This window comes from Vipera berus (assembly GCF_964194415.1).
Source record: "Vipera berus genome assembly, chromosome: 1".
Classification (NCBI taxonomy): Eukaryota; Metazoa; Chordata; class Lepidosauria; order Squamata; family Viperidae; genus Vipera; species Vipera berus.
The window spans coordinates 300,211,596-300,225,189 of NC_138202.1; the positions used below are offsets into that span (position 1 = coordinate 300,211,596).

Sequence of the window (13,594 nt, forward strand, 5' to 3'; positions counted from 1 at the left end):
AACTGAGTCTTTCAACTTGCAAGTATCTCTTTTGCCAGCTTCTTCTGGTGTGGAGAATAGGTTTCATAGTCAAACTGTTGTGAGATATAGACTCGAAATAGACTAGACTAGACTAGACTAGACTAGAAGAATAGAATAGAATAGAATAGAATAGAATAGAATAGAATAGAATAGAATAGAATAGAATAGAATAGAATAGAATAGAATAGAATAGAATAGAATAGAATAACAAAATTGGAAGGGACCTAGAAGGTCTTTTAGTCTAACCCCCCTGCTTAACCCCCTAACCTCCTGCAACCGTTCTTCATGTGTTTTAGTCTTTAGCTACCCAGTCGTCTTTGTCGCTCTCAATGCTGCCCAGCAGTTTGGTAAACTAAAATCTATACCTCTTCCACACACAAAGAAGTTAACAGTTCCTGTTCAAGACCATTGAAAGGGAAGGAAATATGGAAAATAAGATTTAGCTGTGGTGTAGAGATTTGAGAGTAGTTTTCATTTAATAATGTAAACCGCCCAATTAATATGTGGCAAGATGGGTGGCTAATACATTTTATAAATAAAATAAATAGGCAGATTACTATTGTTCAAATATGTGTTTCCCATTTTCTTTCCTCTTTTCTCCATATGTTGCTTTTAACACTTTGATTATAATTTGCTTACTGTAAGTTATAGTTTCTCAGTTCAGAAATCTTCTCTTGTTTAATGAAAGCTTACTTAACATAGTGAAGATCTCTGTAGCTGAGATACTCCCTTGTCTTGCATTATTTCAGAAGACTTTCACAAGCCATCCTATTCCACATGGACTTTTAAAATTTTAAGTGCCAGGAATATCCAATCGTATATTAAGCAACTATATCTTCAATAGATTTTGGTCTTTTGCTTTCTGTGAGTTAATGAAATCTGAAAGGAAAACATTATGAGAAAACCCTTAGGCCTGTTGAATGTTTGGAATGGTAGGAGAATTTCATAAAGGCTTTTCCCCTATCTTATTTATACAGTTTTCTCTACCCCACCTTCATTGCAAATAAGTGTTGGCATACTCTTTATACAAATGCTTCATCTGGGAAAAAATCAGAGTAGAAATTTGGTGGAAAAGTTGAAAAGGCCATTTTTGCTCAATTCTAACAGTAGTTTATTTATTTATTTATTTTATTGGATTTGTATACTCAGGGCGGTTTACAGGGCAGTTAAAACCATGAATACAAAAAATTAAAAACAATTAAAACAATTAAATTAAATTTAAGCCCCAAGAGTAAATCTAAAACCCAGTTAAATTAACAACCCCACAGTCTGGACCAAACAGATCGAAGAGCCAAGTTTTCAGGTCCCGGCAAAATGAGTGAAGGTTGGGGGCAGTCCTAAGTTCTGTGGGTAGTTGGTTCCATAGGGCAGGTGCACCCACAGAGAACGCCCTTCCCCTGGGAATAACCCGCCGGCATTCATTAACCGGCGGTACCCTGAGAAGGCCCTCCCTGTGGGGGCGCACAGGACGATGGGAAGATGATGCCGGCAGCAGGTGTTCCCTTAGATAGTCCGGACCCAAGCCATTTAGGGCTTTATAGGTCATTACCAGCACCTTGAATCTCACCCGGAGGGCAACCCGAAGCCAATGCAGCTCACGGAGAAAAGGTGTTACACGGGAGTATCGGGAAGCTCCCATCAAAACTTGCGCGGCTGAATTCTGCACCAGTTGAAGCCTTCAGGTGGTCCTCAAGGGCAGCCCCATGTAGAGGGCATTGCAGTAGTCTAACCGGGAGGTCACGAGCGCATGAGTGACTGTACGTAGAGTATCTCGGTCCAGATAGGGACGCAACTGGCACACCAGGCGAATCTGAGGAAAAGCCCCCCTGGTCACAGCTCCTATATGATCTTCCAAACTGAGCCATGAATCCAGGAGGACTCCCAAGTTGCGAGCCCTATCAACGGGGGGGTAATACCTCATCCCCTATTAGTTGAAGAAGCTAAAATCTAATGTGGGCTAATGCAACACTTCTCGCTCTTCCTAAAAAAAAAATCTGTGCCTCTATTCATTACCTTTTGAAAATTTGAGGTGACAGAGACCCTTTCCCCTTCTGAAGCTCATCTTTTAGTCTCAAAAATGATGGTGCATTCCATAGCAGTTACATAGGAGAAAGTACTGAAAATTCTCCCCTGAATAGAACGGTCTGTATTTTATCCTTCTCTGGAAAATACTGTGATACCAATAAAAATTAAGGGTCTCAATCAGTCTGAAGTAGCTGGTATAGGTTAGCAGAGGCAAAAGATGTAACATACAAGTCATGTTACTATAGCTTGTTAGAACTGAACTGAGTAGTAGAATCCCTTATTCAAGAATGCTATATTCCTTGTCAGTCCATTTATTGCAGATGAAACTGGTATGGAAATATAAAACACTTCTGAGCTTGTTACTAATACAAAGATGCATCTGCTGAGTGATATAAATAGTACCATGTGGTCTTACTCAATTCACTTATTAACACTTTTAACTGAATTCAGTGGCGTAGCGTGGGGGGTGCAGGGGGGGCCGGCCGCACCGGGCGCAACATCTGGGGGGGGCGCGCTCGACGGCGCCGGGATCCGGCAGGGCGGAGGCACCGGAGCCCCAGCCGGGAAGGGCCTGACGCCCCACGGCGCGCCACACACACACACACACACAAACACACAACCACACAGCGTGACTCCTCCTTCGGGCCGCTCCGCCTTCGCTCCAGCGCTGGACGGAAGCCTTCTCTCCCTCCTCCCCCCCCGCAAAGGAGAAGGCGGCTCCTGAGCGTGCACAGAGCGCGGCCCTCCTGCAAGCCCGGGGCTCCGCTGCGGAGGCTCTCCCAAGGCGCTCCCGGGGTTGCCAAAGGCGGGGGGGCGCGGCGGGGCTTGAAAGAGGGTGGATTTCCCGTGGGGGGAGGATCGCTGCAGCGTCTCTCCGGGGGTCCCTGCTCTGGAACGAAAGCTGCGTTGGCAGGTTGCCGATCCAACCGTGCATCGGCGATCGGGACCGCCCCCCCCGACACACGTCGCCAGCAGCGAGAGTTTCCAGCCAGGCCGGCGAATCTTTGGGGTGAGGTGCCAAAGAGAAGGAGGTGGCTTGGCTTGGATAAGCAGCGTCTGGGCAGAAAATAGGTCGGGCGCCGCAGCAAGTATGAATTCCTGGGGTTCAGCCTAAGCAGGCAAAGCTGCAGGGTGGGTTGGTTGGCTTTTCCGGCTTTGGAATAACCTTGGGAAGCTGAGGCATTGTAAGTTGGAAGTCGTTGTTTGTCGCCTAACATGTTGGGTCAACCCCACGCCACATGCTAAGCCATAAACCGTGGTTGGTATCCAGGGTTTAGGACAAGATGGAGAAAACTAGCCAATTGTGGGATCATAAATCTTGATGAAGCCCATCATCGCTCCATGTGATGTATGTACTCAATCTACAAACGTAGTCCAAGCCTATTCACATCTGTTGTAAGGTCATTCTCTCGTGGGGTTTATCCTGACGTCCACTAAGAGTGGAACAAACATGCCCCATTAACCATTTTCAACGCCATGTCCTCTCTTTGTCTCATCCTAAATCACAGCTGAGGCACCTTAAAGTTGCCTTGTTTCAGTTTTAAACTAGCATTTTCCCTCTTCTCCAGAGACCCTTTTTTGCCTTGAACCTAACTCAGGGGTAGGCAACCTTGGCTCTTTTATGACTCATGGACTTCAACTCCCAGAATTCCTGAGCTAGTGGAAGAGACTCGAGTGCTAAAATCCACAGGTTAGGGGGCGCAAATTACTTGCCTTGCCCCGGGTGCTGACAACCCACGCTACGCCACTGACTGAATTGGCTCTTATTTGGAAAGGATCAGAGTGCAATGTTGATAATTTTCTTCTATATTGTATCCTCCTGTTAAGGTTCTTCTTTGCAGGCTAAAGATGTAAGACCTTAACTTGTATTTATTAACTGCAAGGCTACCTATATATTACAAAGCAGATGACTTGTTCAAGCTATGTCTTTCCTCTTAATTGTGCTGGAACTAGATATTGGAAAAGAATTGAAAAAAATCAAGTCAGAGATGGTATGTTATGTCTTTGTGATAAGTGAATGGTCTGGATTTATTGTGTAATGGTCCTAGAGATAATAGTAATCTATTATATGTAATGCTTCTTATTGTTCTATACAAGACAACAAATGGAATCCCGGAATCAAGCACTTGGAGCTAACTTTTGTCATAATCCTTTGAAATTGGGATTATGTTTGTTTACCAAATGTTCAATGCCAATAGCATTTCTTCTGTGGCTCCACTTTAAAATATCTATTTTAAAATAGTTTTATTTTGAAATATTAAAATTAAAATTGAAATATTAAAGCATTCCTTTCTATAGAGCATTGCCTTTGAAAAACATCCTGGAAACCACAAAACACAAAAACCATCTATTGTAATCGAACCTTAATTCTCTTATCATTCACTTCACTCAATGTCACATACCAATAAATCTAAATTAAAGTGTTGCTTTGAATCAATAAAGCTCTACATGACTTAGCTTCAAATAGGAGATGATGCTGTATATTCCTGTATATTTGTGTCTGTGTGTGTGTGTGTGTGTGTGTGTGTGTGTGTTTTCAAGAAATAGTCCTTGTGGCACAATCTTTATATCCCATGTAATTTATTCATATTCATATAAGAAAGACCATTTTTTCATCACTGTGTAAGGAATATAAAAGAATAGCATTTGTATAAAGAGTATGCCAACATTTATTTGCAATGAAGGTGGGGTAGGGAAAACTGTATAAATAAGATAGGGGAAAAGCCTTTATGACATATGTAATCCTCTGCATACTTGGCTATCATATGAGGTAGCTAGTGATATTCCTTATTATTGACTTCTTGACTTTATGGGTGTGCCTAACTTTATTTAAAATCTCTTGCTTCTGCAGCTGCTTCTGTGAAAAAGCTAATCCACATAGGGAAGAATAGAAAATCCAACTTTGGGATTCTGAGTAGACCAATTGTAGCCCCAATTGGCTCACATTTTAGAACTGGGTCACGTAATCATTTTGTATTGTGGTGAGAACTTCAGTTACTTCCTGCTGGCTTTTTTTCATGCTTATGTGGACTGTAAAAATTACTTGAACACTGACCAGAGCAACTGTACATACAATTAGAGTAGATATTTGAGTAGATAAAGTGTAAAATATCGCATGCTCGTGCCCAAAATCCCGTCTATTGTGACCAATGGCATCAGAGCTAGCAGAATCTGATAATGAAAGAGAACTTAGTAAACAGTTCAATGGAATTGTCAGCACAGTTCATCCACTATAAAAAAGCCAACCCCTTTTTAGCAATAATAAGAAAAGGTACTGGAAAATGGCATGCTAATATTATAGTGCCTCTATAGATCAATGGTACAACCACATCTGAAATTAAATCCTGGACGAATCAGGACAGACAAAAGCAATTATTTTTTACACTATATATAGTCAAACTTTGGAATTTGCTACTACAAGGTGTGGTGATGGTTTCAAAAAAGGGTTTGTAAATTATTCATGACCAAATATTCTCCTTTGTTTATTACTCATGACCAATTCATAAAAATCATGGTTAGTAGCCTTGATGGCAGTGTGATTGCCACCTGCTGGAAAGAAGTAGACTTCCTTGTGAGGTTGGTTGATTACTGTGAGAATATACTGCTTGACTAAATGGGTCAAATGTCTGGTCCAGCAGGGCACTGCTTATTGTTCTTTTAACAAAACAGCCTATTTGTAGTTATCTTGACAAGAGTATTATTATTGCTAAAGTCATCTTGTCTCAATCTTTGACAAGATAACTATTTTAGTGAACAAGGAGAACCTTTATGGATACAATCTACCTTTTCAGAAAAGCTTGTAGCAAAGTTCCAAATGACATTCTAATTGACAAGCTGTTGAAATGTGATTTAGATGGCACAACATTAAGGTGAATCTACAACTGGCTAGCAAATTACACTCAGAACATTGATATACCTACATCAAGCTGAACAGCATTATCAGTGAGGTCTCTCAGGAATTTCTCAGACCAGTATTATTCAATATTTTTAATTAATAATCTGGGTAATGGGATTGATAGATTGCTTATCATATTTGCAGATGACAGGAAATTAGATCAGGTCAACATCTAGACCAGGGGTAGGCAACCTCGGCTCTTTTATGACTCATGGACTTCAACTCCCAGAATTCCTGAGCTGACTCAGGAATTCTGGGAGTTGAAGTCCATGAGTCATAAAAGAGCCGAGGTTGCCTACCCCTGATCTAGACTGATAGAACACAGTTGCAATATAATTTTGACATTGAAAGATTGGGCTGTAACGAACAAGAAGTTCTTCAATAGGAATATATATATATAAGGTATTACATTTAGGGAGGAAAAATGTGGTACATAGATACAAGATGGGAGATTTCTGGAAGCAGAAATATCAGAGAAGGACTTGAATATGAATAACAAACCTTGGCTGCCTTACAAAAAGCATTGTATCAAAGACACGTGGAATCCTTATTTCCCTCTGTTCTGCACAGTTGATATTGCATCTGGAGTACAGTCTACAAGTCTGTGCATTTCATTTCCAAAAAGGTATTCACAGATTAGAGTAAGATCAGAGGAAGGTGACAGAGGTGATATGGGGACTTGAGGACATGTCTTATGACATTAATGTGAAGAAATTTAGGATGCTCGATTTAGAGAAAAGAAGGCTGGGGAAAACATAGGTCACGCACCTAAAAGAGTGTCAAGGGAAGGCAATCAGAACTAATTTTCTATCTCCACAGAAGTTAGTACAAGTTGGAGGCAGCAGCTACCGTGATTTAATTTCAATATAATAAATACTTGGTGGGAAATCTGCAGAGCAATAATTCAACCTGAGTGTCAGTTATTACCTGAGCACCTCTGGAACACTTCCATTTTAGCTAGTTTCTAGAACTGTGATCCAATATGTATGTTCTTTTTTGCTGGGAGAAAATCTCATGTTAAATGGAGATTGTGTACATTTTCTCATAAGGTGAAAGCTTTTATTTGCCATGTCAACATTTTAAGAAAGAATGAAGGGGAGAACTGTAGTTTGATCTAAGTAATTCAGTAGTATCTTCTTGAAATTAAGAACCATTGGCTAGATGGTTTACTACTCAGTCTGAAGGACAGCAACATTGTACTCTGAATGGAAGTTTGAACATTTTGAGCAAAATAAGATATTTGTAAGAGTTTAATCCAAAACAGAATATAACCATTTTAATGTTGGTAAAGAACTACCTAGCCTCAGAAAATGACCATACCATTATAAAAACCATTCATTAAAGATGGGATAACTGGTATTGTAAGCAATGTCTTATAGTGGAGCTCTGTCAAAACTACCTATAAATGTAAAACCTAAGAACAAGCAGGAATCCATGTAACTCATAAATATAATATGGAATTCTATTCTCAAAATGAAATGGAAAATGTTTGTATGAAAAATGTTCTGCCCAAGATTTTAGCTATTTGGATTTTGGGGTTTTTGAAAAAAGCTGTAGATCTGGAAGAGGGGGAAGCCAAGAATCACAAAAATGTAGCTAAAATTAGAATATTGGGTGTGTTAAGATTTTGAGTAAAGGGCATAGCACCATCCTTTTAATCAACAGGGATTACACAGTTTTCAGCATAATCCATGTTGGATTTTATTTCTTCCTCCTAAAGAAAAGGAAAAGCTGTAAAACAAAGGAGGACGGGATACTGTTGCATAAATTCCAGACACAGAACTGAATAGTTGCTATTCAGTTTAAAGTGATTTTCATTTTGAAATGAATATTTTCATAGAGCAAGCTTTTTTGTACTTATGATGTTTTTTGTGACATTGAAGGCCATAGCTTTAAGAAGTTTTACCTCAGCCACACATGCCTGTGGACTGAACAGTTTATGTTACTACAAGTTGCAGATAACTGGTTATGGAACAGTTTCTTGATTAGCCGCAACATAATAATACTCATGTTGGTCATATAACCACAGAAAATTATTCAAACAACGCTGGCTACCTTAGCTAAAAAACGATGAGCACCATCCCTAGAGTTGGACACAACTAATCAGGAGAAATATTTACCTTCAATATCAGTCCAAGGATAGGTCAAAAACCAAGTCATTAACTCTTCCTTTTTAAGTAGAAGAAATTTAGACTTGAATTTGTTCTCCCATGTGAATTTTTGAAATTTCATATAAACATGAGGTTTTGTATGTATGTTCTGCTTTTGAATCATTGTTGACTCCTGGTGACTGCCTGGGTAAGTCCCTGCAGCTTTTTTTGGAAATGGCTTCTCATTGCTGCTTTCCTAGGGCTGAGAGAGAGTGATTGGCCCAATCTAGCTGGCTTCGTGCCTAAGGCAGAATTAGAACTCAGTGTCTTAGTTTCTAGCCTGATGTCTTAAGGACTACACCATACAAGTGCATTCATTATACAAATTACCATCATTAAAAAAATGTAAAAGTCTTCTATGACCTGAGCTTGAGTCTTGTGGACTTCTTAGGCTACCATACAGTTTTTTGAGAACAATATAGCCATAGCAACAGCACTTAGACTTATATACCACTTTATATTGCTTTTACAGCACTCTCTAAGTGGTTTACACAGTCAGCGTATTGCCCCGGGTCCTCATTTTACTGACCTTGGAAGGATGGAAGGCTGAACCAGACAGGATTGAATTCCTGGCAGGGGGCAGAATTAGTCTGCAATACTGCATTCTAACCACTGTGCTACCAGATATGGAAGTTATTTTATCTTTATCTTCTTTCAAGATCTTTATTTGATTTCCTGGTCTAGTCTATTGCCTTAGTACTCCTGGGCAGTACTGAGCAAGGTTGACCCAGTGCTTAGCTTAGTCTACCACTTCTAAAGAAGTGAAGATAAACCTCTGTCTGTCCGTCTGTCTAAGACTAAATAATAAATGCAGCCAGGGAAGCTACAGGGTTGAGAAGAGAAGTGTAGCAAAATATAATAATATTATAGCGTCCTCTTCTAATTTGGAATTATGAAGTAACTTGCACATAGAAAAAGTAAAACCTTGAAAAATTGGAAAGAATCCTGAGATTAAGGTACAAAAATAGAAGCATTTTTCATAGGGGAGGAAAGTTTTCAAGAGCTTAAATACTTTTGTATGTGTCTGGCCTGCTGATTTTTTGTATTTTGATTTTCATAAGGGTTTTTTTTCAGCCATTTTGAATCTTGCCAATGTAATTTTAAAATCTGGATTGGAAACATTTTTTCCACCAGCCATGTCGCTTCTCAGTAAATAACATGCAACAGAAAAGGTAATTGAAAAAGAGACAGAATGTTAGGAACATTAGCTGGAGGACCTTTGTTTCATCTTCTCCCTGAGGTCAACCTGGCAAATGTTTTTTTAATCAACAGTATATCAGCTTTTACATCTTGTAATGCTTTTTTTAAGAGTCAAGCAACTGATTTCTCTGGATTCAATCTTCTACTGAAGAACAATTCACATATGATTAGAAAATTGCCACAACAGTTGTTGGAGGAGAATTATATTTATAATATTATATTTCTATTTGGATTCCTGGTTAGGCTTCAAGGTTAGCAATAGACTGAAGCTACTGTGTCTTTTGCAATATTGAGTTAGTCTCTGCAAAGCACCCTCTCCACTTCATCTTTTATCAAGGCTTTTCTCTTCAGGCTTGAAAGAAGGCTTTTAGCACAACAGAGAACCAAAAAAAGAGAGTTTACACAGCTTGGTGCTTTCATCTGAATTACAACTATCCTGAGTCCAGTTTATAGACTGATGATGTGTGTTGATAGCTTTCAGTTGAAAGATCAGAAGTATAACATTGAGTCCTAAATAAACAGCATGGAGCACTAATGAGGATGGATAAATTGTTCAATGTCAACTTCTCTTGGTCTGTATTCTTTCCTGATCATAACATGTATTCTTTTTTGTGCAAGATACATTCATAGGACATTTTATGTGTGTTTTTCCTAATATGCACATTGTTGGCAAGCAATTATTGGTAATATAGTGTATGGCACCTATTATAATTAATGTACAATTTTATGTAGATTTTTCCTTAAAAGATGATGTATCACATTCAAGTTTTGATTGAAGAACTGTCTTATAAAATTCAGACAATTGTAAAATATCATTTATCTTTATATATTAGTTCTGGAAATGCTTTATCTTTCAATGTGTTTTCTCCAATTTGAAAGACAAATGAATGTCCCTGTTGCTCATACAACAGGGTACTTTCCTGTTTATTCTCAGCTCTAAGTTTATCTATTATTGTTTTTTAAAAGTATTTGTTTCAGTTATGTGCTGCTTAAACTAACTTGCAAATCAGCACAAAGTTGAACAAATTTATACAAAATTATACAAAATACAGATTCAAATCATGCATAACTAAATGTAACAATATGTTTTGTGAGATGGGTAGTTTGATAGCTGAGTGAATCCATAATAAATATTCTTCAAGTTCGATTCCTGAAGACTTTATGGACACATCCTTGCAGTTTTTGTAGTAGTGATACAGAAAGAGTTTACTATTCTCTTATTATATCATATTATATATTATATCTTATTATATTATATCATGCCGGCCACATGACCACAGAGACGTCCTCGGACAAGCGCTGGCTCTTCGGCTTTGAAACGGAGATGAGCACCGCCCCCTAGAGTTGGAAACGACTAGCACGCATGTGCGGGGGAACTTTTACCTTTTTATTATATCATACATTTTTATTTCCTGGATCACCTACAGTCCTAGTATTTCCTGAAAGTCTCCCATCCAAGTCCTTACTAAGCCTAACCCTGCTTAGCTTCTAAGGCCAGACAAGACCAGCCAGGCACTCACTGCCATCTGTTGAGGCAACAACAGACTTGGTAATAACTACAAAGGCAGCATCAGTTAAACTTTAAATCAGGGGTCTTCAAACTTGGCCCTTTTATCACTTGTGGACTTCAACTCCCAGAATTTCTCAGCCAGGCATGAGAGTTGAATCCACAAGTCATAAAAGGGCCAGGTTTGAAGACCCCTACTTTAAATCTTGAATACTGAGCCCATTTGTTACCATCTCTCTTTTAAAGATTTTCTCATTTCCCAAAAATGATGAAATGGCAAAAAGTCAACATATTTTTTTCTCAAATTTCATTTCCTTGCTTAGACATGATGTATTAGACGAGTTTTATATAAATCATTAAATTAAGCCCAAATATATATATATATATATATATATATATATATATATATATATATATATATATAGCAGAGTGAGCTTGTATGAATCATCAACAGAGTTATCTTGGAAACTGCAGGATGAGAATGGTTGGACTAATACTTTGTGGGCTAATCACTTACAGTCTGTTTCTACTCTACCCCTTATATAAAGGCTGGGCAATTATGAAAGTTCTCAGCTTACAACTGATGTTCCTTAGCTGAACTATTGACGTAGCCATGTCTCACTTTCTTAGACGTCTTTATGACTTGGGAATATTAGCCATTTAGTTGATCATTGCCAAGTAAACAAGTTCTCGGCTTCTCCCCTCCCTCAAGCAGTGGTGCCTTGCTATAGAATTTTGCTGAGGTGGCCCAGCTTGTCTTTGTGGATTTGTGCAGGACTTCTGCTAAAGTTCGACTCCCCAACACCACAAGCATAAGTACTCCTGTGTTTCGTTTTCCCATTGGACCTCTTCTTAGATTCTTCATTTGAAGTTGTGATGTGCAGCTTCTTTCTCTCTTCTCTTTCTGTCTCTCCAAGAATGTGCTCCTGACCCATGCATTTCTAATTTTGTATTGCGAAGATAAAATGCTTTGCCTTGCTTGGCTGCCCTCTTGTTTGGAAAAGACTCACGCTAACCATTTCCACATGGCTTAGAGTCTTCCCGCACATTTATGGAGATATACCTGAAATATCTTTGCTGCCACCTCCACTACCATCAACACAGTGGAAACCCCTGGCTTCTTTTATCTTGGGCTCTTGGCAATGACTTAGCCTTGTCTTTCCTTTTTTTTACCTTTCTGGAGCTGAAATCTCCATGGGCCTTTAAATCTGTCAGCAGCTGCTACCAAGCTCAGTGTGCAATTTTAGTTCATTGTTTTCACAACTTATTGACTCCGAAAAGCGTTCCAAATCTTAAAGAAGCATTGTCTAAAATTTGGAATAAAGCTGATTTCAGTACCTCAGAAGTCACTTTAATTTTGGTTTCCTTCTCAGTAGAGAGCTCCTTTATTTAACTTTACCCTTCCAAAACCAGAAAAACTAAGATGCCTTATGTGATATAAAAAGGAGACAATTAAGGTTTTTTTTTTAAGTGATAAACATTTCCTATTATATAGTACAGCTTTTAGTTTCTGCATGATAGAGTAGAGCAGTTAACAGATGCTACGTAAAAATAAAATTTGGCCCGTAATTCTCCTACAGTATTTCAGTGTTTAGGAGGATATTATTGGAAGAGACTTGGAAACATAAACACATTCTGTCCAGCAGCCAACACCCTGATATGCAGGATTTATACCAGGCAAACAAGCAGAAAATAATATCTCAATCAAGGAACTATCAAAGAAGAAATTACACCCCCACCAACACTTGCAAGCAAGCTTCTACTGTATATATAAACAGTGACCAAATTTTACCTTTAGTCTCTTGCATGATGTTACCTACTGTAGTTGGGTAATGAATTTTTTGCAAGCAAACAAGCTCAGAGAGCACCAAGGGCTCCATGACCCAACCCTGAGTAACATAAATTCTCTTCTGTTGGAAACACTGATTAGAGCTGTTTCTGCAGTAGAGAGAGGTAGTTCTGTGTAGTTATTAAATTTGTATTTTTGCTGCTTGGTTGCAAACCAAACACAAAGGGATCTAGACCCTAGAACCTCATCAACTCTGAAACTTCCATTGCAAGTTCTATATATATGAATATAGATTGTGAAAGGCAAACTTTTGGGGCAAATGCATGTTTGATATGTTAAAAACATGCGGGGGAACATTCACACAGAGGCTTTTATTCAAAACTTGTGTTCCTCTTTACAAAAATGAACTGTGCCAAGATCTAATTAACAAGGTTATTGAAGAGCTTTCTGGTATGGCTGCTAATAGAACCCTGCAACAGGTTTTTTTTCTTTAGTTGAAAGGAAATTGATTTCCCATGTTCCATGTATGAAAAGAAAGCCTCTGTGTGGAAGAGGACAATGGACATATTATTTAGTGCATTGGAATATAAAGGACAATTTTACAATATCAATTATTTGAGAAAATTACAAACCTCTAGGTACTTAACTGAGGTGATAATGATCAGAAAAAAGTTCTGAAAAAAACACAACAATGCTGTTGTTCACACATTATTTTTCACTTGCCATTTCCAGGATGAATTGGATCTCACAGATAAGAACAGAGAGGCGATGTTTGCACTCCCACCAGAGAAGAAATGGCAGATTTATTGCAGCAAAAAGAAGGTAATATTTAATGGATTTGAATTATGTGATAAATATTGCATCTAAAGTATGGCTTGAACTTTCTGATGGTGTGCTTTTTCCTTTGATTTTTGTTGACAGTTTTGTGTACTTAATGCAATTGTTTATACTGGGGCATATTCAGCTACATGTGTTTACCTTAACCCCCTGTATACTTGGAGGGACTT

At 38.6% G+C, this 13,594-nt stretch overlaps 1 protein-coding gene across 1 annotated transcript in view; it reads left to right on the top strand.

Annotated features, from left to right (window-relative positions):
* Positions 1–13,594, top strand: part of DAAM2 (dishevelled associated activator of morphogenesis 2) — a 150,456-nt gene that overhangs the window by 20,192 nt on the left and 116,670 nt on the right. The window contains exon 2 of the mRNA XM_081312958.1: positions 13,320–13,409. Coding sequence (XP_081169084.1) covers positions 13,320–13,409 — 90 coding nt within the window. The remainder of the gene's footprint in view (positions 1–13,319; positions 13,410–13,594) is intronic.